The sequence below is a fragment of the Crinia signifera genome, chromosome 3 (genome assembly GCF_055691185.1).
Source record: "Crinia signifera chromosome 3, ASM5569118v1, whole genome shotgun sequence".
Taxonomy (NCBI): domain Eukaryota; kingdom Metazoa; phylum Chordata; class Amphibia; order Anura; family Myobatrachidae; genus Crinia; species Crinia signifera.
The window spans coordinates 252525275-252550772 of record NC_139219.1 but is presented as its reverse complement, the minus strand read 5'-3'; the positions used below and the strand labels follow the sequence as shown (position 1 = coordinate 252550772).

The 25498-nt window shown below is 46.4% G+C and overlaps 1 protein-coding gene across 2 annotated transcripts in view; it reads left to right on the top strand.

Moving 5' to 3' along the window:
* MFSD1 (major facilitator superfamily domain containing 1) overlaps positions 1–25498 on the top strand; it is a 46698-nt gene that overhangs the window by 6209 nt on the left and 14991 nt on the right. For both annotated transcript variants that reach the window (XM_083177859.1, XM_083177860.1), the window contains exons 3-12: positions 13168–13280; positions 17911–17953; positions 18424–18491; positions 18804–18912; positions 19356–19458; positions 21024–21122; positions 21307–21418; positions 21997–22053; positions 22203–22359; positions 24504–24601. In XM_083177859.1, coding sequence (XP_083033985.1) covers positions 13168–13280; positions 17911–17953; positions 18424–18491; positions 18804–18912; positions 19356–19458; positions 21024–21122; positions 21307–21418; positions 21997–22053; positions 22203–22359; positions 24504–24601 — 959 coding nt within the window. The remainder of the gene's footprint in view (positions 1–13167; positions 13281–17910; positions 17954–18423; positions 18492–18803; positions 18913–19355; positions 19459–21023; positions 21123–21306; positions 21419–21996; positions 22054–22202; positions 22360–24503; positions 24602–25498) is intronic.

Here is a 25498-nt window from a genome sequence, read left to right as displayed (position 1 = left end):
GGCTTTGTTGCGCTGCCATGCTGTCTGGGTCCGGGCAGTTTTGATCCCGATTGTCAGACCTCTATACCACACCCGACACAGCAGTCTTAGTCAGTATGAATCACTTGCACGTTCTTCAGCGCAATGTCCAGATGGTTGGGAAACTGTGCAGGTGCTGGACCCATTCTGCATATGTGCCGCGATCGCATCGTAGTTTTTTGAACGCATTAGAGGTGGGTGGAGGGCAGACGAATGGAAATGGGGGCAATAGGCCTCTTTTACTTTGAGTGTCCAGGCCAAGGACTGTGATGTGTGGTGCAGTCGCTAGATTGCTCAGCATAATCACTCAGCACACATCAATGTGCAAGCGATGTGTGCTGAGCGATCTGTTAGGGGCAGTGTTCTCCGCTGAGAACACTGTCCCCGACCGATTTAATAACCTGGGCACATTCCAATCGCTATGCACACAGCAATATTCAGGCATTTTCTGAGCAATTTAATGAAATTATTTAAAATCGCTCAGAAAATGCCTGTTTCCTCTACCTCCCCATGGCAGCTGTACTATGGGTTTTCCCCCTCATTAGGTAGATCTGGAAAGGAAAAAAAGACACAACACTGCCCCTATATAAGGACCGCCCCTACTGAGGCTCAGTGTCTTTTTTTCCTTTCCAGGTAGAGGAGGCTTACCCTGGACCTGCTGCAAGCCTTCCCCACTGCCTAGTGCAGCTAGGGGTTTAGGCAAATAGAGGTTACCCGCTACCTAGTGTAGTAGGGACACCTGTCTGGCAATATCCCTCTGCCTAGTGCAGTATGGGACTTGGAGCACAAAGAAAAACAAACCTCGTTAATGTGTCACAAGGAAGCACGGAGGTACATGCGATGTGCGGCATCAGCTCTCAGACTTCACCCGCAGCCTGGCCGGATCTCCCTCCCCCCTCCGGCGGGGACACGAGGAGGAAGCCGGCTGCAGCCGTTAGCGGCGAGAGAAGCATCAGACGCCGCGTCTGACGTCATCGCGCCGGCTCCAGACTGGAGCGCGCGCCCGGAGTGCGGGGATTAGTGCCGGCGTCATCAGTATGCGTCAAGGGGTGTGACTATCTCTGACAGAGCAGACGCCAGGACTTAAAATGGCGCCGCAGTCAAGCAGAAACGCTGCTGTGACAGAGACGCTGCTGTGGAAGCCAGACGGATAGGGTAAGACTCCGCTGTGCAGCATGGCTGCTGGAGTACATTGCTGATTACTCTAACCTTACATGTCTAACTAGCACATTGTTATACAGTGACTCCGCAGCAATGGAGGATGATAGGAAGCAGCAAACAAAATCAGGGTAAGCCAGAGGAAATTATTAGGAACACTTATAGTGTATTACAGCTCTAAAGCAAGGTTGTTATCCCTTGCAGGTCAGAATCGAGTAAAGACAAGCTGGAAGTAAAACAGAAGCACAAAAAGCTACATGTGGCTAAATGCTCTGCATGTGATGCACCTCTGCCAGATAAATGGAAAAGTGCTGTGTGTGAGAATTGCAAAAAAGCCCCCATAATGAGGCCGGACCAAATGGCGGACCTGGTCGCCATGTTAAAAACTTCATTAGCTGATACCTTTGTTACAAAGGAAGATATGAAGAAAGGGTCAAAGAGGCCTAGGGACCCACCATCCGAGGACTCAGATCCAGGAGAAGGCCCGCCACCGAATTGCTGGAGGAGGCGGAAGAGGGGGAAGTAATCCAGGAGAAAATGGAGCTGGACTTTAATCCAGATCTCCTTAACAACCTCCTCATCCTGATAAATAAATCTCTCAGTATTGAGGACCCACAAGAGGAAGGGAAGTTGCAGGACCTCCTCTTTAAGGATAAGAAGAAAAAAACAAGGGCATTTCCCTTATCAAAGCCACTCCAAGATATAGTGGAGGAAGAGTGGGCTAACCCAGACAAAAAAATAGCCGTACCCCTCAGAGTCAATAAAATGTACCCATTCGACACGGACCAGGTGAAGAAGTGGGAGGTGGCTCCCAAAGTCGACTCTGCTATTGCCAGACTGTCGAGGAAAACCACTCTGCCCTTAGAAGACGCCAATGCATTTAAGGATGCAATGGAAAGAAAGATGGAGATGAGCCTGCGTAAGCAGCACATTACGTCAGGTGCCTCCATTAAAGCTTCGTCGGCAATAGCGGTGACCTCAAGAGTGCTAAGGTCCTGGTGCCAGGATTTAGAGTCCGACCTTCTGGACGGAGTAAAAAGGTCAGAACTCCTTAAAATAATTCAAAACGTACAAGTTGCGGTGGAGTTCATATGCGACGCATCACTGGATGCGGTAAGACTGGCGGCCAGAACAAACGCAAGCACTGCGGTTACCAGGAGAGCATTGTGGCTGAAGCCCTGGTCGGCGGACGCACAATCTAAAAATAAGCTGGTATCCCTTCCGTTCCAAGGGGATTACCTGTTTGGGAAAAACCTAGATGAGATCATATCAAAAACCACGGGGGGAAAGTCAGTATGGCTTCCCCAAGACAGGGGCTTTAAGAAAATGCCTAATAGATCTCAGAAGTTTCAATCCCAAGATTTCAAGGAGGCGAGGACGTACAGACCGGGCAGAGGGTACAGGAGGCCCTGGTCCGGGGGAAGAAGCTCCTTTCGCGGCCAAAGAGGCAGAGACGGAAGGTTTGGATATAACAGACAAACACAATGACGCCAAGGAGAAGGTCGGGGGAAGGCTGAAGAAGTTTCATTCAGTCTGGGGCCGATCTACAAGCGACAGATGGGTGACGGAAGTCGTATCGTCAGGATACAAAATAGAATTCGTACGAGATCCTGGGATATGGCTGGAAGATTCACCCATACCAACAAGCAAAGAAGAAAGACTGGCGTTGAGACAAAGTCTGCAAAATATGATCTCACAAGGCGTTGTGGTGCGGGTCCCCAAAGGACAAGAAATGACAGGATGGCAATCAAGGTTCTTTGTAGTAAAAAAACAATCAGGAGGGTTCAGGACCATACTGGACCTAAGAAGACTAAATGTATATGTGACAGCCAAGAAATTCAGGATGGAGTCTCTCAGGACGATACTTCCAGACATAAAAAGAAACTCCTTCCTGACAACCATAGACCTCAAAGATGCCTACCTGCACATACCGATCTATTCAGAACATCAAAAATTTTTAAGGTTCCGAATCTCAGGCATAACTTATCAGTTCACGGCTCTGCCATTCGGACTGTCAACATCGCCAAGGACATTCACAAAAGTTCTGATAGTCCTTGTGGCAAAACTCAGGGAGGAAGGCATCACAGTCTGGGCATACCTGGACGACCTGCTTGTAATGGCGCGGTCAATGGAACAAGCCTTGAAGGACACACACAGGGTAATAGAGTTCCTCCAAGAACACGGATGGATCATAAACTTGGAGAAAAGTCAGCTACAACCCACAACATCAGTAAAATACTTAGGAGTCATCATAGACTCAAGGGCAATGAAAGCGATGCTGACAAGAGAGAGAATAATGAAGATAAGACAAGAAATAAGCTACTTCTTACCAAGGAGGTGTGTCAGGTCAGCAGACTGCCTAAGACTGCTGGGTCTTCTGTCAGCAGCATCGGACACCATAAAGTGGGCAAGGTTCCATACCAGAAACATACAGAACTGCTTCCTGTCTCAATGGGACGGAGACAGCAAGAAGACAACCCAAAAGATCCTCGTATCAAAAAGGGCCAAACAAGACCTGCTATGGTGGGTGACGAAAGGAAGATTAGGACAGGGGAAGTCCTTCACCACAGGGGAACAGGTGCTGGTGACAACCGACGCAAGCATGTCAGGCTGGGGAGCAGTATGCCAAGGAGCAGCAGCCCAAGGAGAATGGACAAAGCAAGGAAGACTGCTTCACTCAAATATCAGGGAAATGAATGCAGTAAAAGAGGCGTGTCGGTATTTTCAATCCCACCTATACCAAAGAGATGTGGTGATCAGGACAGACAACCTGGTGGTAGTGGCATACCTGAACAAGCAGGGAGGCACGAGAAGCAGATCCATGATGAAGGCAGCAGCGCGTGTGCTGAACTGGGCAGAAACGTGGACAGAGAGTCTCTCAGCAGTATTCATTGCGGGACAAGAAAACCAGTACGCAGACGCCCTAAGCAGGAGCCCGATAAAACCAGGGGAGTGGGAGCTATCCCAAGAAGTGTTCGAAGAGATAATACAGATGTGGGGCAATCCAAGGACAGACCTGATGGCAACCAGAAACAACAGGAAGGTGAAGAAGTTCATCTCCAGACACTGGGAAAAGGAGTCCTGGGGGACGGACGCGCTAACGTGTCAGTGGGAACAAGGCCTGATGTATGCCTTTCCGCCATTCCCGGTCATCTCCAGGTTGCTAAACAAAATCCAGAGAGAAAAGGCGACAGTGATAATCATAGTACCCACATGGCCAAGAAGAGCCTGGTTCCAGAAACTGGTAAGGATGGCAGTAGCAGGGCCCTGGAGGTTGCCGGATCGCGAGGACCTGCTGAGGCAGGGAAAATTTGCGCAACAGCAGCCCAGGAACTGGAACCTAGCGGCATGGTTGCTGAAACCAGAACTCTGGTGAATAAAGGCTTCTCTTCGAAAGTAGTAAGAACTCTTCTGAAGGCCAGGAAAAGCTCAACCTCAGGTACATATTACAAAATTTGGAAAACCTATATACAGTTCTGCAAGACGCAGGGGAAAAGTCATAAAGCTATACCTACGGTGCTAGACTTTTTGCAATCAGGCCTAGACAAAAAGCTGTCAGTCAGTACATTAAAAGTACAAGTATCTGCTCTTGGGGCTATACTAGACAAGAAAATAGCAGACGATAAATATGTACAAAGGTTCATACAAGCATCCAAGAGGATAAGACCACAGTTTCGCAGCCCTACTACGCCATGGGACCTTAATCTGGTGCTGAACGCCCTAACAGAGAGTCCTTTCGAGCCGCTTGAGGATGTACCAGTCAAGTGGCTAACTAAGGTGGCATTTCTGGTGGCTGTAACATCCACAAGGAGAGTGTCAGAACTGCAAGCCCTCTGGGCTGAAGAGCCATTCCTGAATTTCTACGAAAATAAGGTTGTCCTAAGGACAAACCCTAACTTCCTGCCCAAAGTGGTGACTTCTTTCCACATCAACCAGGAAATAGTGTTACCGTCGTTTTGTGCAAAACCAGTGAACGAAAAGGAGCAAAAGCTGCATAAACTCGATGTGAAAAGAGCGTTAATGATCTATTTACAAAGAGTGAAAGATTGGAGAAAGACAAAAAGGCTCTTCGTACTTACTGAGGGCAAGAACAAGGGCCTAGGAGCCTCGAAAACAACCATCGCAAGATGGATTAAGACATGCATATAGGAGGAACAATAAGGAAGTTCCACAGAGCTTGAAGGCTCACTCCACTAGAGCAGTTGGATCTTCCTGGGCCAGGAAAGGGGCAGCATCCCTTGAAGAAATATGCAAAGCAGCATGTTGGGCCTCAGCACATACTTTTTCTAGACACTACAGCTTGGATGTCGAATCCTCCAGTGACGCAAAACTGGGCAGGAAGATACTAAGCGCAGTAATCTAAAGATTACTATAATTCACCCTAAAAGGGGAAGGACGTTTAATTTCAAAGTAGCCTTTTATGTAGGTGATGTCAACCTGCACCCTAAAGGTAATATTACTTCTATTTGGTCCCTCCCAAAAAAATTCTTTCTTTATACTGCTATGGTATTACCCATAGTACAGCTGCCATGGGGAGGTAGAGGAAAGTACGGATTCTTACCGTTAATACGCTTTCCTCTACTCCACCATGGCAGCATTATTCCCTCCCTTGGGATATATGAAGCAATATAAGTGTTATGTTATGTTATGTAAAAGCGTATAAATGCTGATAATCAAGACACTGAGCCTCAGTAGGGGCGGTCCTTATATAGGGGCAGTGTTGTGTCTTTTTTTCCTTTCCAGATCTACCTAATGAGGGGGAAAACCCATAGTACAGCTGCCATGGTGGAGTAGAGGAAAGCGTATTAACGGTAAGAATCCGTACTATATCGCCCATGCGTAGGGCCCATTATGCTGTTTACTCTGTTTTTTTTTCAGAATGTTGCCTCCTGCTATTATGGTTACATTTAAGGCTATAGTAAGCCTAGTTGGTTGTGGTTCACAAACCAACCCCTGCATAGTCTGTGTCATTGCATTTGACTGCAATGTAATGGTGTGCTGGGCTTACAGTTTATTTTAAGCTGGCCATACACTAGTGCAATTTGGCCAGTTTTGACCCAATTCTGATTGATCGGGCGGAGAAATTGTGCGCAAAAGTGACATCTGATGTGCTGTCCTGAGTCAGTTTGGATGTGCTGCACCTCCGACATCCTACCGGCAGCGGGGAATGGGAACGCATACAATATATCATATCAAGCATCTCGGGTGGTTCAAGGGGAATTGGCTGGGACATCTCTGCTCTGAGAAGTAGCAGTAGTGTGCGCGGGCCTTTAGTGTAGGGACTTGCAAATGATTGAGGTCCCTTTGGTAAAGGGCTGTAACCTTAAATGTTTTGACAAAATGTAAACTAAATCCCCATGCTTTGATTTGCTGGAGACACAGATTTGTAGTATATTACTGTTTACGTAAATAATAATGTCGGTACTTGTGTATTATAGCGGCGCCCCCGATGTACATAGTACGATGAACGCATCGCATGCCATGTACACGATGGCATGCGATGCGTTTTGACCCCCTATACGATTAAAAATCGTATAAGCACCCTAATGGGTGCTTACAATGTTAAATGCACCCCCACGCCACCCCCCCACTATAAACGTGAACCTGAAGCGTGGCGAGCGGCGGCGGTACGCGTCCTACAACCTTTTCATACCCCCACTATCCACGTCGGCGTGGAGTTGAGAATAGATTAGTGTGGCGAAGGGACGCGGATACCTTCACAGGTAAACGCGTCCCTTCGCGGGCTTCACAGGTATCCGCGTCCCCTCGCGGGGCTCGGTGGCTCGCTGCGCTCGCCACACTAATCTGTTCTTAACTCCACGCCGACGTGGATAGTGGGGGTATGAAAAGGTCGTAGGACGCGTACCGCTGCGCTCGCCACGCTTTGGGTTCACGTTTATAGTGGGGGGGGTGGCGTGGGGGTGCATTTAACATTGTAAGCACCCATTAGGGTGCTTATACAATGTTTAATCGCATCGCATCGTATGGCATTGTATGCCATGTACAATGGCATACAATTTGAAAATTGTATGCCATCGTACACTAACCAACGAAATTGCGTCGCATCGCATACCATCGCATGCGTTATGGTATGCGATGCGATGGGCGCCGCCAAAATACACAAGTACCATAATGTCTTTCTGTTTTGTGTATATATAAATGACGTTATAATTGCCATGCAGCTGATGCCAGAGTGTGAGCATATTTCATTTCTGTTTTGCTTCAAATCACATAAAATTATTTTTCTCTGACATGCAGCAGGGACCACTGGAATCACATCGGGTATTAGAGCTGGGAATGCTGGGAGCTAGGCACTTCTTAATATTAATTAGGGGATACTGGCTCCTCCCCTCTAAGACCCACAATCCCCCAGTGAGAAAATTGTGCCAGGGAGTTAGGTCACAGTTTTTCTGCTCCTGCACTTTTTTCAAGCTTTTTGCTAGATATATTTTTTTACAAGTACTTTTTACTTGGTAGTAGTTGTGAATCCCTTCCCCACCTATTGAAAGGTGTGGGTCCGGGTATTCAGCGCCCCTGGAGATCCAGGTCGTCAGTCAGGACCTCTCTAAAGGTGCCTGCCTGCACGAGTTCCGTGCTCCTGCCGCCCCTCCAGCAAAGGGGACGCCAGTCACGACGTGGAAGCCTCCGGTGGTGAGTAGGCGCTGAGCGCTCTTTCCACACGCCGTCCCCTGCTCCCCGTCTGCCGCGCTGTACGCGGTTCCCTGCAGCGCTGTGAGGCGCCGCCATCTTGACAAACGGCGCGTCCTCGTGTACAGGTCTCACGCGGCAGATCTAAGTGCCGGTGCCGTTACACGGAGGAGCGCTACCAAGCGGGTGGCTCTGGGCGCTGTCAGGTCTGCACACGCTGGCTAGGTAAAAGGGAGAGGGGACACGCTTGAGGCGGGCATGGCGCGGCCATTACGCAGATACACAGTAAGGCTGACTCTTTCCTGTTCACAGGTGACTGCAGCTTAGAAGGCTCTGAAAGAGGTTTATCACTGACACAGCGTGTTGCGCTGTTTTGGTCTTGGTGTAACAGGGCTCATTCTCCTCCAGGTCTCACGGAACCCTGAGGTTTTTGGCTTGTGAGAGGTGTATCTGTACTCAGTGTGTGTGTGTGTGTAAGTTTCTGTATCGCACGCTGTATTGGACCGGGCGAGCAGGGATCATGACGGGCAAGTCCAAAGCCTCTCAGAAGGTTTTCGCTTGTACTGTTTGCACAGCAAAGTTTTCTCAATACACAGCTGAGGGTAATGCCACTGTTTGTCAGTCATGTTCAGGTGCTGAATCTGCATCACTGGCGGGGTCTCAGGCGCCCCAGTGGGCCTCAACCTTAGTGGGAACTATGTCAAAACTCACTTCTGAGTTGGCGCTGGCTCGCAGAGCTGAGCCTTCATGGGCTACAGCCCTAGCAAGGTCTGTGGAGGGGTTAGCTAGCTCCATGAACAGACCAGAGAGGCCTTCCACATCCAGCAATAAGCGACCTTATCAGGCTATTATTGTGGAGGATGATTTAGAGGAGTAACAGGATCCATTTCACGAAATGGAGGATGGTGAATGGGAAGAGGTTCAGGATGTCATTCCTGAGGGAGAACCTCAGGAATGACATCCTGAGGCTCTTATTATGGCGGTAAAGGAAGTTCTTCGTTTACCGGAGGATCCCAGACCAGAGCCTCAGGAATTTGATCTGTTTGGTGGGGTTCAGAAAGCATCAGTAGTCTTTCCCTGCCCAAATCAGGATCAGCTTGTGGCAGCATGGAAGAACCCGGACAAACGGTTCCAGATTCCCAGACGTTTTATTTCTCTGTATCCCTTTGAGCCAGCCGCCCTAAGCAAGTGGGAGACTCCGCCTCCAGTGGACACCTCAGTTTCCCGGCTGTCCAAAAAGACGACACTGCCAGTCCCGGGGGCTTCCGCCTTGAAGGATCCCTCTGATAGAAAAATGGAGGCCACTCTCAAGGCCATTTATGTAGCAGCAGGGACTCGGCTCAGACCGGCAATAGTTTCGGCCTGGGTCAATAGGGCAAATGTCAAATGGGCGGAGTTAATCATCGAGGGATTGGAGGCAGGTATGCCTATGGATGAGATACGCTGCTTAGCAGAACACATTAGGGAGTCTGCTATGTTTTTAGGAGAGGCGGCTAAGGATGTATCCTTGATCTCTTCTAGAATCTCAGCAAGCGCCATTTCTGCGCGGCGAGCCCTCTGGCTTCGCTCTTGGCAGGCGGACGCGGAATCTAAGAGGGCTGTGGAGGGTCTTCCCTTTTCTGGGGACATCCTCTTCGGTCCTGAATTAGATAAATGGATCTCACAAGCAACGGGGGGGAAGCCGGCTTTCCTACCGTCTGCAGCTCCTCCCCCTCCTAGACGACAGTTCGCAGGTCCGTCTTTTCAGTCCTTTCGGACTCAGCGCTCCTTCCGGGGCAGAGGAAGAGGCTTCCAGTCATCCAGAGGTTCCAGAGCCAGAGCCCGTCCTCAGGCTGCTCCAAGAGTCCAGGAACCTAAGCCCCAGCAGAAGCCGGTGGCATGACGGTTTACCAGCTTCCGTCAGCAGTTTACCGGTAGGTGCCCGTCTGTTGGCCTTCGGAACCCAATGGTTCTCCCTTTCGGAGGATCCTTGGGTTCGCAGGGTAGTTTCAGAGGGGTACCGTATTCAGTTCGAGGCCACTCCTCCGGTACGGCTCTTCACAACGGCTCTACCAACATCTCAGGAAAAGAGAACGAGCCTGCTAGAGGCCATTCGGATCTTGCTGGAGGCTCAGGTCATCATGCCAGTCCCAGCAGCTCAGAGGAACACAGGGTACTACTCAACCCTCTTTGTAGTTCCCAAACCGGATGGGTCAGTCAGGCCCATTCTCAACCTAAAGCCTTTGAATCTGTTAGTCTCATATCAACCATTCAAGATGGAATCAATCCACTCAGTGATTGCTTCATTGGAACCAGGGGAGTACATGATATCCTTGGATATCAAGGATGCTTACCTACACATCCCGATTTGGATCTCTCACCAGGCCTTTCTCCGTTTTGCCATAGGTCGGGATCATTTTCAGTTCAGGGCTCTGCCCTTCGGATTATCGTCAGCTCCCAGAGTGTTCACAAAGACTCTATCAGTAGCCATTGCATACCTCAGATGTCAGGGGGTGACGATCTCCTAATCAAGGCTCCAACGAGGGAGCTACTGGAGAGTCATGCAAGGTTACCTACTCAGACGCTCACCAGCCTGGGGTGGATAATGAATTTCAAGAAATCTTCTCTAGTCCCATCCAGGAGGATCTTGTTCCTAGGTCTTTGGCTAGACACAGAGGCTCTGAGGGTCTTCCTGCCGGAAGACAAGGTCCAGGCGATTTTGCTCCTAGTTCAGAGGATCTTACTTCCACAGAAGATCAGCCTCCATCTGTGCACGCAACTTCTGGGGAAGATGGTGGCAGCCTTCCCAGCTCTGACGTGGGGACGTTTCCACTCAAGACCGTTTCAGTGGGATCTTCTCAGAAAGGGTGCGGGCTCGCACCTGAATCTTCACAGAAGGATCCACTTGTCGGCCGAGGCGAGACATTCACTACTGTGGTGGCGACACAGAAAGAACTTGATAGAGGGTCGTCGGTTTGCAGTCCAGGACTGGATTGTCTTGACGACGGACGCAAGCCTCCGCGGCTGGGGTGCCGTAGTGCTTCACCTCTGTCTCCAGGGCAGGTGGGACCTGCAGGAGAGTCGCTTGTCCATCAATGTGTTGGAGATCAGAGCCATATACAATGCTCTGCTGGAGGCTCAGGAGTTTCTTCAGGGTCAACACATAAAGATAAGGTCGGACAATGCCACGGCAGTCGCCTATGTGAACAGGCAGGGCGGCACGAGAAGCAGCATGGCCATGAAGGAAGTAAGGAAGATTCTTCAGTGGGCGGAACGGTCAGTAGTAATTCTGCTGGCGGTATTCCTTCCAGGCCGGGAAAATCTAGAGGCCGATTTCCTCAGCAGGGAGGACCTACACCCAGGCGAGTGGTCTCTCAACCCCGAGGTGTTTCGGGAGCTCACCGACAGGTGGGGAGTTCCCGAGGTGGACCTGATGGCGTCTCAGAAGAACCACCAGCTACCAGCATACGTGGCACGTACAAGAGACCCTCAGGCCATAGCGGCAGACGCTCTGTCAGCTCCGTGGGAGTTCAGTTTCGTCTACCTGTTCCCTCCACTTCCACTTCTGGGCCAGGTACTGAAGAGGCTCAAGAGGGAACCAGTGCAGGCTATTCTCATAGCGCCCTGGTGGCCTCGCAGAACGTGGTTCTCAGACATCCAGAGGTTACTGGCAGACGAGCCAGTTCGATTGCCCCTCAGACCGGATCTGCTCCTTCAAGGACCCTTCCTTCATCAGAATCTGCCACAGCTACATTTGACGGCGTGGCTGTTGAGACCGAGGTCTTGCGGGAGAGGGGAATTCCAAGAGCGGTAATCCCAACGATGTTAGGGGCCCGAAAGCCGGCCTCAGCAACGCATTATCACAGAATATGGCGCTCATATGCGGGCTGGTGCGAGTCCAAGGGCTGGCCATTCCGAGTCTTCAAATTGTCCCGCCTTCTATTGTTCTTACAGAGAGGGTTGGACGGGGGTCTGAGACTGGGTTCTCTTAAGGTCCAGGTCTCAGCCTTGTCTGTCCTTTTTCAGAAGAGATTAGCCCTCATGCCTGAGGTACAGACATTTTTTCAGGGGGTTCTTGAGTCCAGCCTCCCTTCGTACCTCCCACAGCTCCTTGGGATCTGGATTTGGTACTAGCCTTCTTGAGGTCTGAGACCTTTGAGCCACTGAACAGAGTGGAACTGAAGTTCTTGTGCTGGAAAACAGTAGTTTTGCTAGCCCTTGCCTCAGCTCGCCGGGTTTCGGAGCTGAGTGCTCTGTCCTGTAAGCCTCCTTATTTAATTTTCCACGAGGACAGAGCAGAACTGCGTACTCAGGCCGGGTTCCTTCCGAAGGTGGTATCCTCATACCACATTAACCAGCCTATTGTGGTTCCGGCCTTCCAGGGAGATTCTCCGGAACAATCCTCTTTGGATGTGGTCAGGGCTCTTCGGATTTACGTCAAGAGAACCAGGTCTATACGCAAATCAGATTCCTTATTTGTACTCTATGACGCTTTCCGCAGGGGGTGGCCTGCGTCAAAACAGACAATTGCACGATGGATCAAGTGGACGATCCGTAGTGCTTATCTTCATGCGGGACAGGTGCCTCCTGTCTCCCTGACGGCGCACTCTACCAGATCAGTGAGTACGTCGTGGGCCGCTGAGAGAGGGGCTTCTATCTCTCAACTTTGCAGAGCGGCCACTTGGTCGTCTCAGAACACGTTTGTAAGATTTTACCAGTTCGATACCTTTGCAGCTTCGGCTTCAACTTTTGGTCGTCTGGTTCTACAGAATCCTCAGCACTCTCCCTCCCGGGGCTTGGTCTTTGAAACCTCCCCGATGTGATTCCAGTGGTCCCTGCTGCATGTCAGAGAAAAGAGGATTTTGGTACTTACCGGTAAATCCATTTCTCTGAGATCAGCAGGGACCACTGGACACCCGCCCGGCTGTTGGATTCTGCCTGTTGTGGTTGCTGTTGCGGCCCGGTCCGGTACCCGCGTGTTGTATGTATGGTTATGTTGTTTATAGTTTTCTGTAACCCTTTCCTCTGGTGGGCCAATTTCCTCACTGGGGGATTGTGGGTCTTAGAGGGGAGGAGCCAGTATCCCCTAATTAATATTAAGAAGTGCCTAGCTCCCAGCATTCCCAGCTTTAATACCCGATGTGATTCCAGTGGTCCCTGCTGATCTCAGAGAAATGGATTTACCGGTAAGTACCAAAATCCTCTTATTCTTTACACTAAATCTGTTTGCATAGAAGAAGTAAAACTTTACAGAATTATGCCAGCCTGAAATTTGGCAGTGAAATCTTTGGAATGAATCACCTCACATCTGTTTTACTGCGTATTAATAACACTTAAGTTAATGTATTTGAATTTCCCCTACAGGACATGAAGGTGAATACAGCAAATTTCATGCAGCTGTATGCATTTTATTCCTGGCCTAATGTAGTTCTTTGCTTCTTTGGAGGATTTCTCATTGACCGTCTATTTGGCATTCGGTATGTAACAGGAAAATGTTTTCTGTAGAAATAAGCTGCATTGTTTGCTCTTAAAATAAAAGGGGAAGCAAGCACTATTGTAGGATACAAGGACACAATAGCTATTACTAAAACTGTAAAATACATAATTCTAAACAACAAATAAATACAGGAAGACCGCTGTTAACATAGATAAAGAAGTAACCGGTTAAAACATGAATGGATCATGTACAGATGGAGCGTCTCTCGCTCTTGCAGGGGCTGGAGCTTCTGTTGCTAGCTCCCACCACGAGACGCTCCTGCGCCCAGGGTGACGAAGCTGTCCGCCTCCTCCCTCCCCGCCATCAAAGGTCTCCATCGCCGCCCGCCCCCCCCCCCCCCCCCCAACCCTGCCCATCTCCCTGAAGCGGAGACTGGCAGTGACCCGCTGCCCTGCCGTCGAGAGACTGCGCATCCCAGTTTAACGGAGTCCCCCTCCGCCGGCTCTCGCCAGCGGGGACGTTCTGGCGAGAACTGGGCAAAGAAGAGAGGGGCTCCATCTGTATAAAAAATATATGGAAATAATAATATGCAGCATGAGGGGATGCGGCGGTACTCAAATACCCATCAGGCAGTTTTGATCTACCAACATTTCAAATCCACGAGGTTCCTTTATCAAGATACTTTAAGAGATTTTTAAGCGGTTTTGAAAAAGAGGTAGTATACATTATAAACCAATTAATCACCCAATACTTTATTTAGAGTATTTCGAAAAATATATTCAGGGATCCTTATATACAAGGAGATGCAACAAATCAATGCATGACAATTGTATGAAAATTTGTATGGGCACAGAACCAGCTAAGGAGCTCTACAGATAGACCGTTACAATAATCCACTTTTTGCTACATGCCTAGAAAATGAAGTGGCTAATTTTACAAATTGTAGCGAACTGTGGAGATACTATATAAAATCGAACCAGTCAATGAATCACTCCTATGAGGTCCACACATAAATAGTTGCAAAAAATTCAGTCCTTGCTACCTGCCCAGAAATTAAAAGGGGCTAATTATATAAATTGTAGCGAACTGTGGATATACCATATGAAATATCTAATGCTAAGGACATATATTTGAGAAGCAGCACTCATCACCCTCCTGTACCAATAGTTGTACAGTGTTTGCCCTCTCATAAAATTCCCTGGAACTTTAAAATTTGAAGTACAGACAATATTCAAAAACTCCACAGCGTTAATGACAAATTAGACACAAGGACACCGTTGTTTTTATTAAACACAATTGTTTGTTTATTTGTATGGAATATACAGATATTTCACGTTTGACAGTTTTTAAGAATACATAATAAAGTGTTAATTTTTAAAAGATGGCTCATCCTCGGGGACTTAAATGCATGGGTTGATGACGAGCTCTCACACCTTGGCCAAGACCTTCTGTGCACAATGAATGGCATGGGCTTCACACAAATCGTTCCTTCTGCCACACATAAAAGTGGTCACACGCTAGATCTTGTCTTTCAGATTGGATTACAAATCACTGACCTAAAAATAAACCCAGTCACGTGGTCAGACCACCACTCCCTTTTGTTCTCAATTGCAACCCCTCAAAATAGATCTGTGCCAATGGAGCTGACCAGGTATCGTCCAAGAAGGGGTATGACTCCACAGGCTCTTGCAGCAAATCTGGATCTCTCTGCATTACTGGGAGCTTGTGAAGATCCCTGTTCCCTAGTCCATAACTATAATAGGGATATAATGGCTGCAATTGATGATATAGCCCCAGCGCGGGTACAACGTCTAAAACCACATCGTCAAGCTCCCTGGTTTGACAGCAGTCTTAATGAGCTCAAGAAAAGGGGGCGTTGAATTGAAAGACGGAAGACTAACCTTTTGGAGGACAAGATAAAACTAACAAAGCATATTGAGGAATATCAATCAACAATAACCCGTAAGAAGTCAGAGTTCCTATCATCTGAGATCATGGCAGCAAACAATAGGCCTGCTCAACTTTTCCGCACAGTGGAAATGCTTTGCATGCCTGCAGCCTGATGAAACACTCTCCCAGGCAAGATGTAATGAGTTTGCAAAATTCTTCTCAGATAAAATATCCACCATCAGGGCTGGAATCTCCACAGTTCCGTCAGATGAGTGCCAAACTACCAAGCCTGACAATGTAAGCCACCTATCCTCATGGACCAGCTTTGACCCAATGGATGTAAAGGACATTGCTGAAATTGTCCAGATTTTGCGTCCCACTACCTGTGATCTGGACCCTGCCCCAACCAAGCTCCTAATAGGGTGCATGGATATAATTGGCCCTCTCTTTGCAAAAATTGTTCAGTGCTCTCTGCAGACAGGAATTTTTCCTCAACCTCTAAAGGAAGCAATTGTTAGACCTCTTCTTAAAAAACCCAATTTAGATCCAGACTGCATGAGCAACTACAGACCGGTATCAAACCTTCCTTTTCTAGGAAAAGTCATTGAAAAAGTGGTTGCAAATCAACTAGAAACCTGCCTGATATCTCGTGATATGTATGATCCATTCCAATCAGGATTCAGGAGAAGACATAGCACTGAAACAGCCCTGGTATATGTGCTAAACGATCTTCTGATGGCAAGAGACAGAGGTGACTGTTCAGTCTTAATCCTTCTGGATCTCTCTGCAGCATTTGATACTGTGGACCATGGGCTTCTGATTGAACGCCTAAAAAATTTCTGTGGACTGGATGGCACAGTACTAAGCTGGTTTAAATCATTTCTCACTGGCCGGTCACAGAGAGTTTCTGGAGTATACTCATCTTCATCCGTTCCATTGCCATGCGGTGTCCCACAAAGGATTCAGTACTGAATCCCGGCGTTCAGAATCCCGGCGTTCAGAATCCCGACGCCGGAATCCCGACAGCCAAAATCCCGACAAGGGGGGACGTGGATCGCCCCCCCTTGCGGGCTCGCTGCGCTCGCCACGCAGCGGGCCCGGTGCCTCGCTACGCTCGGTACACTAATTTATTCTCCCTCCAGGGGTGTCGTGGACACCCACGGAGGGAGAATGTGTCTGGATTCCGGCGTCGGGATTCTGAACGCCAGGATCCCGACCGCCGGGATTTTAACTGCATCCCCCCCACAAGGTTCTATATTCTCCCCCATGCTTTTTGCAGTGTACATGCTGCCACTGGGTGAAATAATTAGGCGCCATAGCCTTGTCTACCACTGCTATGCAGATGACACACAGCTGTACTTGTTCTTTGCTCCAGACACTGTAAACCCAATAGCAACCCTAAATGGCTATCTAGCTGAGCTCCAGGAATGGATGAGTGCCAGTTGGCTTAGACTGAATCCTGATAAAACAGAGGTCCTTATGATTGGACCTCAACATCAAAGGACAAGACTGCAGCATAGCCACCCAACTGGACTGACGCTTGGAGGTACAGAATTACAAAACTCTGATCAAGTGCGGAATCTTGGTGTGGTACTAGATGGTGGATTGACACTTAAACATCAGATATCAGCCACAATCAAATCCTCATTCTTTCATCTGAGGAACATAGCCAGAATCAAACACTTAATCCCATCTGAAGACCTGCCAAAAGTCATACATGCATTTGTATCATCTTGTTTGGATTACTGCAATGCCCTTTACCTTGGTCTACCAGCAAAAGAACAGCACCGATTACAGCTGGTACAAAACACAGCTGCCAGGCTGTTAACTAACCAGCCCCATTCTAGCCACATTACTCACATTCTCTACTCCCTTCACTGGCTGCCAATAAAATGGCGAATCATTTTCAAGATCAATCTACTGCACTTCAAAGCCCTACATGTCCAAGGCCCAAGGTACCTGAAGCAGTTTCTGATTCCATACTATCCCACCCGATTACTGCGGTCTGTAGATGAAGTACTTTTAGCAGTACCTAGGATCTCCCGTAATTCATCTGGGGGTTGAGCTTTTAGCCATTCAGCTCCGACTTTATGGAACTCACTTCCCTGCACAGTTCGAGAGACCCCCCCCACTCTAGAATGCTTCAAAAAGAGACTCAAGACTTTCCTATTTACTCAAGCATTTCCTTCAGTCCCTTAAGTATTGTTTATGAAAAGCTTTTCTGTACTGTATTACATGCATTCTATCTGTTAAGCGCCTTGAGTCCTATTGGAGAAAGAGCGCTATATAAATAAAATTATTATTATTATTAAAAATCTATTTCTTAAATTTACCTCTGTGCGCCAACAAAAAAAGACCATTCTTCTCTGTCCCTTCTACTTGGACCATACATTGTCTTTGGCCGCAGCTCCAACCAGTTCTACATGTAACCATTTGGTGGAGGATACCAAAGAGCAGTAGCTTGTAGTGACTTTTAGGCAGATAACATATACTGTCAGAACCTAGCCTATTCTATTTTAGTTGGTGTTTTGAGATGCAGTTTTTATTTTGGATCAGCCTGTAATTTAGCTTTAGCTACCCTTTAAGTCCTATCAGAATAAAATATCTGATTATTGATAATAGTTTTGATTTTAAATCACATTTACTTAGATTATAGTTTACAATGATTTGCATCGTGCACCTTCTGTACCATTTATTCTCTTCAGTTATATATTAAAAAATAAAATAAAAAAAGCTGACCTTTACATGAAATAACGTTGCTTTTGTTCCTCTCTTCCCAGGTTGGGAACTATAATATTTAGCCTGTTTGTGTGTGCGGGTCAGGTAAGTGCCATGCTATTATGTCACATGTGCGACTGTTTTATGTAACTTATTCTAGTTGTCTTTTAACCTGTTAAATACTTATTGTTGCAATAATACTTTGAGCCATACACACAAGGCGATTACAGCCCCATTTCAAAGCTATCTGTCTAGATTGCTTAGAAATGAAGAACGGATCACTCTGTGTGTATGGGCTTTTGAATTAGCATTTACTCGTACACACAGCCAGACATGCCAATTTTTTGACACTGCTGTAACACCAATCCAATATGTCTGTAAACAATGTTGTTTACAAATGTATTGAGTGTTTACACATGCCAATGCACTGCTGATATATCAAAGGTTTACACAGCAGTGTGGGAGATGGCATTGAATTAGTTCCCGGGACTTGGATATTGTTTATTATCTAGAATTGAAATAACTTCTATTTTTATTATTGATTTCAGTTGGATTTTATGTATTTTGTTTTTCAGGTTATATTTGCAGCAGGAGCCTTATTTAATGCTTTCTGGCTAATGGAAGTTGGTCGACTAGTATTTGGGTGAGTAAGAAGGTCATACCTGAAAATTCTTCAGCCAACTGAGCCTACAGAAACATTTATACTTTACAAACCCAAAAAATAGTTTGTGCATGATGATTATGTTGATGTTAAACTGCGGCGACAATGAGTGATTCCAGTTTAATTTTACATTCAAACTAAATAAATACGTTTTTGTATAAGCAATCTAGTCAGATCACTTAGGAAAGAGAACAAAATCGCTACGTGTGTATGCCCCCTAACACTCTGCACTCGGGCTTTGTGTTATATCATTGTATACACGGATGTGCTGACATCATGCTTGTTCTTATGCAGGATTGGAGGGGAATCCCTTGCTGTTGCTCAGAATACATATGCGGTCAGTTGGTTTAAAGGGAAGGAACTGAACTTGGTGTTTGGCTTGCAGCTCAGTATGGCGAGAGTGGTGAGTTACAATGGACCTGTAACCCAATGATATGATACATAGACAGATGATATAGATCTAGATATCCTCTGTGTATTCTCCAGCACTCGGAGACTGACATCACTCAAAAATAATATTTACATAATGTGCATCAAAGCTAGTTTTCACAGACCCCTTTGTCGTGGTTTCTGCACCTTGATAAAGGGGTCTGTGAACTCTGAAACATTGGCTTTGATGCACTTTATCTCTTGATATACATTTTTGAGGGACATCAATCTCCGAGTAATGCTGAATACAGTTCTATGGGGCCCACCTTCCCTGTTACTTTTGTAAGTCTTATATCCTGTGTTCCCTGTATGTGTATATCTGTGTAGATGTGTGCATATATATGTATGTATCATGTACTGGTCATCTGGTTGTTAGATTTTCCAGAAGCAGGGTGACTGATATGTTTCTAATTTTAGGGCAGTACAGTGAATATGAATGTCATGGGGCTGGTGTACGCACGGATAAAGGATGCTATGGGGGCGGCAGGCTACACTACACTTGGTGTAACCCTCATGATTGGTAACTATGAATTGCAATGTAACTTAGAGAATCCATCTGTATGATTGCTTTCCACTATGTTTCCATTCAGTATTTAATACAAAGAAAACTCATACGGTAGTTTTGATTACACTGAAAATGATCTCCATATTGTTTTTGTACATTTCTGCCTGGTATTTAGGAGGAGCCTTGGATATACATACACTCATTGTGGCTTGTTCATATAAGTAACACTTCTAAGGTTCGGAACCTAATAACTGTACAGCAATATCATAGTTATCATAAACCTGAGAAAGCAAGCTGTTCCGTATCTCTATAACTTACTATACTAATACCCTAGGTCAGGCATGGCCAAACTGTGGCCCTCCAGCCGTTTTGAAACTACACCTCCCAGCATGCGTTGCCATAGTTTTAGCATTATCTAATAGAAAAATTGTGGCAAGGCATGATGGGACTTGTAGTTTCACAACGGCTGGAGGGCCGCAGGTTGGACATGCCTGCCCTAGGTGTTATTCACGTTAACTGATGATGTGTGATGTCCTATGAGATGAGCAGTCTTGATGCAGAAGCTGGCTGAATCCCTGTCACATTGTAAGACCTGCCTCTCTTGCTGCCAGTTGCCTCGGAGATCTGATTGGACTTTTATCACACAACTTAGGGGTGCTAGTGGGGAGCTTTATCTCCTGTCTTGCCCCAGGGGAACCCACTGATATTTCCGTATCGCCTCTAGGAATCGGGTTTCAAACCATGCATTTTAGTTATACTGTACTCTATACATGTTACCTTACTATGGTGTATCTTCTACAGTGCATTGCTGTTATTAACCTGGTACATTACCCAAGTGGGCTCTCCATGTCCCAGTCTGACACTGTGCCAGCAAATGCCTCTTCCGTGACATAACACACATACAGTATGTTATGATGAGTAATGTTACTCTTCTGAAGGGTGTAGCTACAGAACTTTACATCACTGTGCAGATGCTTCTAAGACAGGCATGTCCAAACTGTGGCCCACCAGCTGTTGTGCAACTACACATCCCAGCATGCCTTGCCATAGTTTTAACATCCCCTAATAGCAAAACTGTGGCAAGGCATGATAGGACTTGTAGTTTCACAACAGCTGGACGACCATAGTTTGGACAAGCCTGTTCTAAGGTGTGTAGTTTAGGGTATGTTGTAAGAGCTGCTTCTTACTTCTAGTCACGGGGGAAAACAAACTCCAGGTAGGTAAGTTGTTCATTTCTAGGTTTATTACTAATCTAGGGTTTGTTTAACCCTTTGAGTGCCAAGATCCGTGTGAGATGTTCGAAATATCTGCTAAAATTGTCAGCATTGCTCACATTTGTTATATAAATTCAAATAAAAAATGTTGTGAAAAAAAAAAAAGAAGCTTATTTCCTATATAAGGTAAACATTACAGGTCATTATGATGAATAAAATGTTTGCTTGTCAATTTTGATACCTATTTTGACAAATTTACTTGGCACTCAAAGGGTTAAGCGGCACAGACTGTGTAACTGGATTCTTATTGCTTTTGCCATTTCATTAGTATTCATATAGTATGTCCTGCGTTATTCTGTCTTGTAGGCTCAGTAACGTGCCTGTTTTCCTTGATATGTGCCTTCGTTCTTGGTTACCTGGACAGACGAGCAGAAAAAATATTAAACAAAGAACAGGGAAAAACGGGTAGGGAATCCGTTACTCTGTTTAACATGTGTCAGATATAAGTACTGTGCAAAGTGTATTTGTGATAGCATTTTATTACCTCTTTCCTTAAATTTTAGTTTTAACTAATTCCCAACAGAAGTATTTGGGAATGGATTACAGTGTAATGTATAAATCTGTCCTTCCTTTATCTGTCTGTTTTCAGGGGAAGTCATCAAGCTTACTGATGTCAAGGACTTTTCTCTCAGTCTCTGGCTGATATTTTTAGTATGCGTTTTTTACTATGTAGCCGTGTTTCCTTTCATTGGACTTGGAAAGTAAGTATACAATACTTGGTTATTTTTATAAATGTTTTGTTGTATTCCATTTTCAGATCCATATAGAAGAGTTTTTCCAAATTTAAGATTTCTTTAAAATAAAGTTAACGATCACCTACCTGAGTAAATGCAATTTCTACCAGTCCATATTCCTTTGTTGCATGAGCTGAGATATTAATCAGTTTAGTGTTCTTCCAAGTGCGTTCTCTGGGCTTCTGGTGTCTCTACAGCAGTATCATGGTGTCCTGCTTCTGGTACTTTGCTTACTGTTCTTACTCCACACTAGTGAACTTCCGCCATACTCTAGATGACCGTTTGATCTAACTAAAACCGTGTCTTTGATTTTGGATCTACACAAGCAGAAATCCAAGGCCGGCATTTTGTTTAGTCAGCGCTTTCTAGACAATCAATGCAACCTTTTCAGAATTGTTAAACGATGGATGTAGATTATGCATCTACTGGGCTGTAATCTATGGATGGGTTTGGATTTCACAATGGTCATTAATGCTGTATACTAGCTAATGTAAAGTTACAACTTGTGACTACTGCTTTGTGATTCTACTATTGTGTATTCTCAGGGTTTTCTTCATTGAGAAATTTCAGTTTTCTCCCCTCCAAGCTGGAGCAATAAACAGGTATGCTAATGCGCTACAGCTACTGTGGGAGTTCTTCATAGGAAGGCTTATGTTCAAGAGAATCCCCTCCTTACTTTAATACTGTAGTTATGCAAGCTACACATTAAACAGCTCTACACATAATGTTCTCTTCTTTCTCCCATTTATAGTGTGGTCTACATCATCTCCGCACCACTGTCTCCATTATTTGGATTTTTAGTTGATCGGGTAGGGAAAAACATCATTTGGGTGATGATTGCCGTTGTGGCCACTCTTGCTGCTCACCTCATGTTGGCGTTCACTTTCTGGAATCCATGGATTGCTATGGTAAGTCTTTTTTTTTATTACATTTTTTTTTATCTACAAATCTTTACTGCTTAAATGAACACCAAACCTGCTAACTAGGGCTGTAGCAAAGTGAAATTATGGGATCCGGATGAGCTCAGCACTTGGAGATTCAATAGAACTCTTCAGTAGCAGCTATAGTATTCTAATGATGCTTCATGCTGCTCCCTAGGCTGCAAGGTGACCAATGCTTGTTCTAGGTGGGGAGAGAAGGTTTCGCCTCTCGGCTCTAAGCCCTGGTCGGCTGACACTGCAACATCCCTTAAGGTCCCCATACATTAGGCCGACTTGTCCTTAGGACAAGTCGGACCCAATTCTCCCGGGAACTCCCCGGGAGGCTCACACACAATTTGGCACTTGATGAGCCAAATTTGACATGTGATCGCTTGCGATTTATCACATGTCGGGGCGCAGGGGGCGGGCGGTGAGAGTCAGGGGGCGGCGGTGCTCTCATCATGGGGAGCAGTGGGGCGGGGCAGCGGGTCCCTGAGAGCTTAGCTTGCGGCTCCGGCGAGTGCTGACCTGGCCGGGCGGTGATGATCATAGATATCAGCAGCGCTGCGGGGGACGGGACGCTCAGTGGTGGGTATTAGATTTTAAAATGACTGGCCGTTCTCTGATTGGCTGGCTGAGAGCTCAGCCAATCAGAGAACGGCTAGTCATTTGACAGGTATTTTAAAATCTAATACCCGCCACTTCGCATCCCGTCCCGACTCCCGCAGCGCTGCTGATATCTATGATCATCATCGCCCGGCCAGGTCAGCACTCGCCGGCACCGCAAGCTAAGCTCTCAGGGACCCACTACCCGCCCCACTGCTCCCCCGGTGTCTGCATGCATATGCCTGTCAGGTGGGCAGGCATATGCATACAGGGAGGTCAGACGTGATCGTACATGCTGACCGTCAGGCCTCCCTGATCCGGTCCGATGCGCATGGGACCGCGCATCGGATCAGATATCACACACCTGCGACTTTGGGCCGATTTCACCCGATTATCGGCACAAAGTGCCGAAATCGGATGAAATCGTCCCAAAATCGCATTGTGTATGGGGGCCTTAAGTTACGGCCTTGCTGCTAATTTCAGCATTTCAGTTAAGTGGGCAAATCTATTTTTGTTGTAAAGTTGTACTTTGTATAATGACTAACTTAAACCTGTCTTTGTTAAATGTATTTAAAATTGAATTTAATAGTCCATTAGTATGTATTTCTACAGGAGCCCTCTGCACATGTATTGCACCTGGCTAGACCTAGCATTAACAAAAAAATGCCAAGCCAAACCCGTGGCTGCGTCTTATTGTATTTGATTGTTACTGAGGCGGACCGTGAAGTTTGTTTATTATGCTTCCCAACTTACCCAAACTTGTACACTGTTCAAGGTTTTGGTTAGAACCAGATTTACTGTAATAGTCTTTGTTTATAGAGCTGTTATGGCTAGATCTCAGATTGGGCTATATCTGTCCTTCGTGCACTTGCTCTAGACCTAGTGGTTTCAGACCTCTGTCCTCAAGTACACTGTTTACGTTTTGCAGGTCTCCACACAGAAACACAAGTGAAATAATTCGCTCCACTTGTGGAACTTTTAAAATGTGTCAGTGAATGATGAGTACAACTGTGCAGCTGCCCGGTGAACTGAAAAATGTGAACTGTTGGGGATACTTTAGGTTGGAAACCACTGATCCTAGACCAGCTGGAGTCTCAGGCTGCCATTTTGTTAACTCTGCTTTTCATTGACAATAAATAAAATACTTAAGTTCTCCAGACATTCGCTATAATTATGTGAACTGTCAACACTCTACTAACAGTTACTGCGGTGATGGCGGAGGTTCTTCCCACTGTCCGCAGCAGAGAACGTTGGTCTCATTGTATGCATGAAATGCTGAAGAGATACAGGGGAATTGGGAACAAATTCATACATAGGTAGACCTGGGAACAGAAAAACTAAATTGCTTTCTTCTTGTGTATTTGCAAATGGGATATTTTTAGGCTTTATGCGGCCTTTGAACATTGCACCATTATGTATTTTCTTACCAGTTTTTCTTCCCTGTAAGATATGGGCAATATAAGAAGAGAAGATGGTGCATTTTGTGTATGTGTTATCTTCATGACATAGGCTATTTCTTTCCACAGAGCTTATTGGGCGTGTCCTATTCTCTTTTGGCTTGTGCTTTGTGGCCTATGGTGGCATTTGTTGTTCCGGAACATCAGTTGGGTACAGCGTATGGATTGTAAGTATAGATTCTATCACAATATTATTTTGGTACTTATGAGTTATCCGGGCGCCCGATTTCTAAATCGGGTCGGATCGGGCGCATCGCATCGCATGCGACCATCGGATGCGATGCGGTGACCCGATTTTTCCATAGGAATCAATGTTAAAATGGACTGAGTCCATTTTAACATGGAATTCAATGGGAAAAAGGGGTCCTCTTCATACCCCTACTATCCAAGTGGGCATGGAGTTGGATATAAACCTGTGGCGAGCGTAGCGAGCAACCGAGCCCGAAGCGTGGCGAGCGCAGCGAGCCCCGCGAGGGGACATAGAATACCGTCCCCTCGCGGGGCTCGCTTCGCTCGCCACGCTTCGGGCTCGGTGGCTCGCTACGCTCGCCACAGGTTTATATCCAACTCCATGCCCACTTGGATAGTAGGGGTATGAAAAGGACCCCTTTTTCCCATTGAATTCCATGTTAAAATGGACTCCGTCAATTTTAACATTGATTCCTATGGAAAAATCGGGTCATCGCATCCGATGGTCGCATGCGATGCGATGCGATATCGCATCGCATCGCATCTGATTGTATGCCTTAACTTAAGGCATACAATCAAAAAATCGGGCGCCCGGATAACTCATAAGTACCATTATTTTTCTCTAATACCTGTTGTCTTTAAAGTACATTTTTCACTTGCTGTCTTTGGAAACTGTGGGCAGATGAAGGGCCAGATGCACTAAGCTTCAAAAGTGATAAAATGGATTGTGATTAACCAACCAATCCACTCCTACCTGCCATGTCACATGCTGTGTTTGCAATTTTTTTTAGACCGGAGCGGATTGGTGGTTTATCACTCATGTTTTGAAGCTTCGTACATCTGACCCATATTATTTGTGAGTGTGCAGCTTCTGT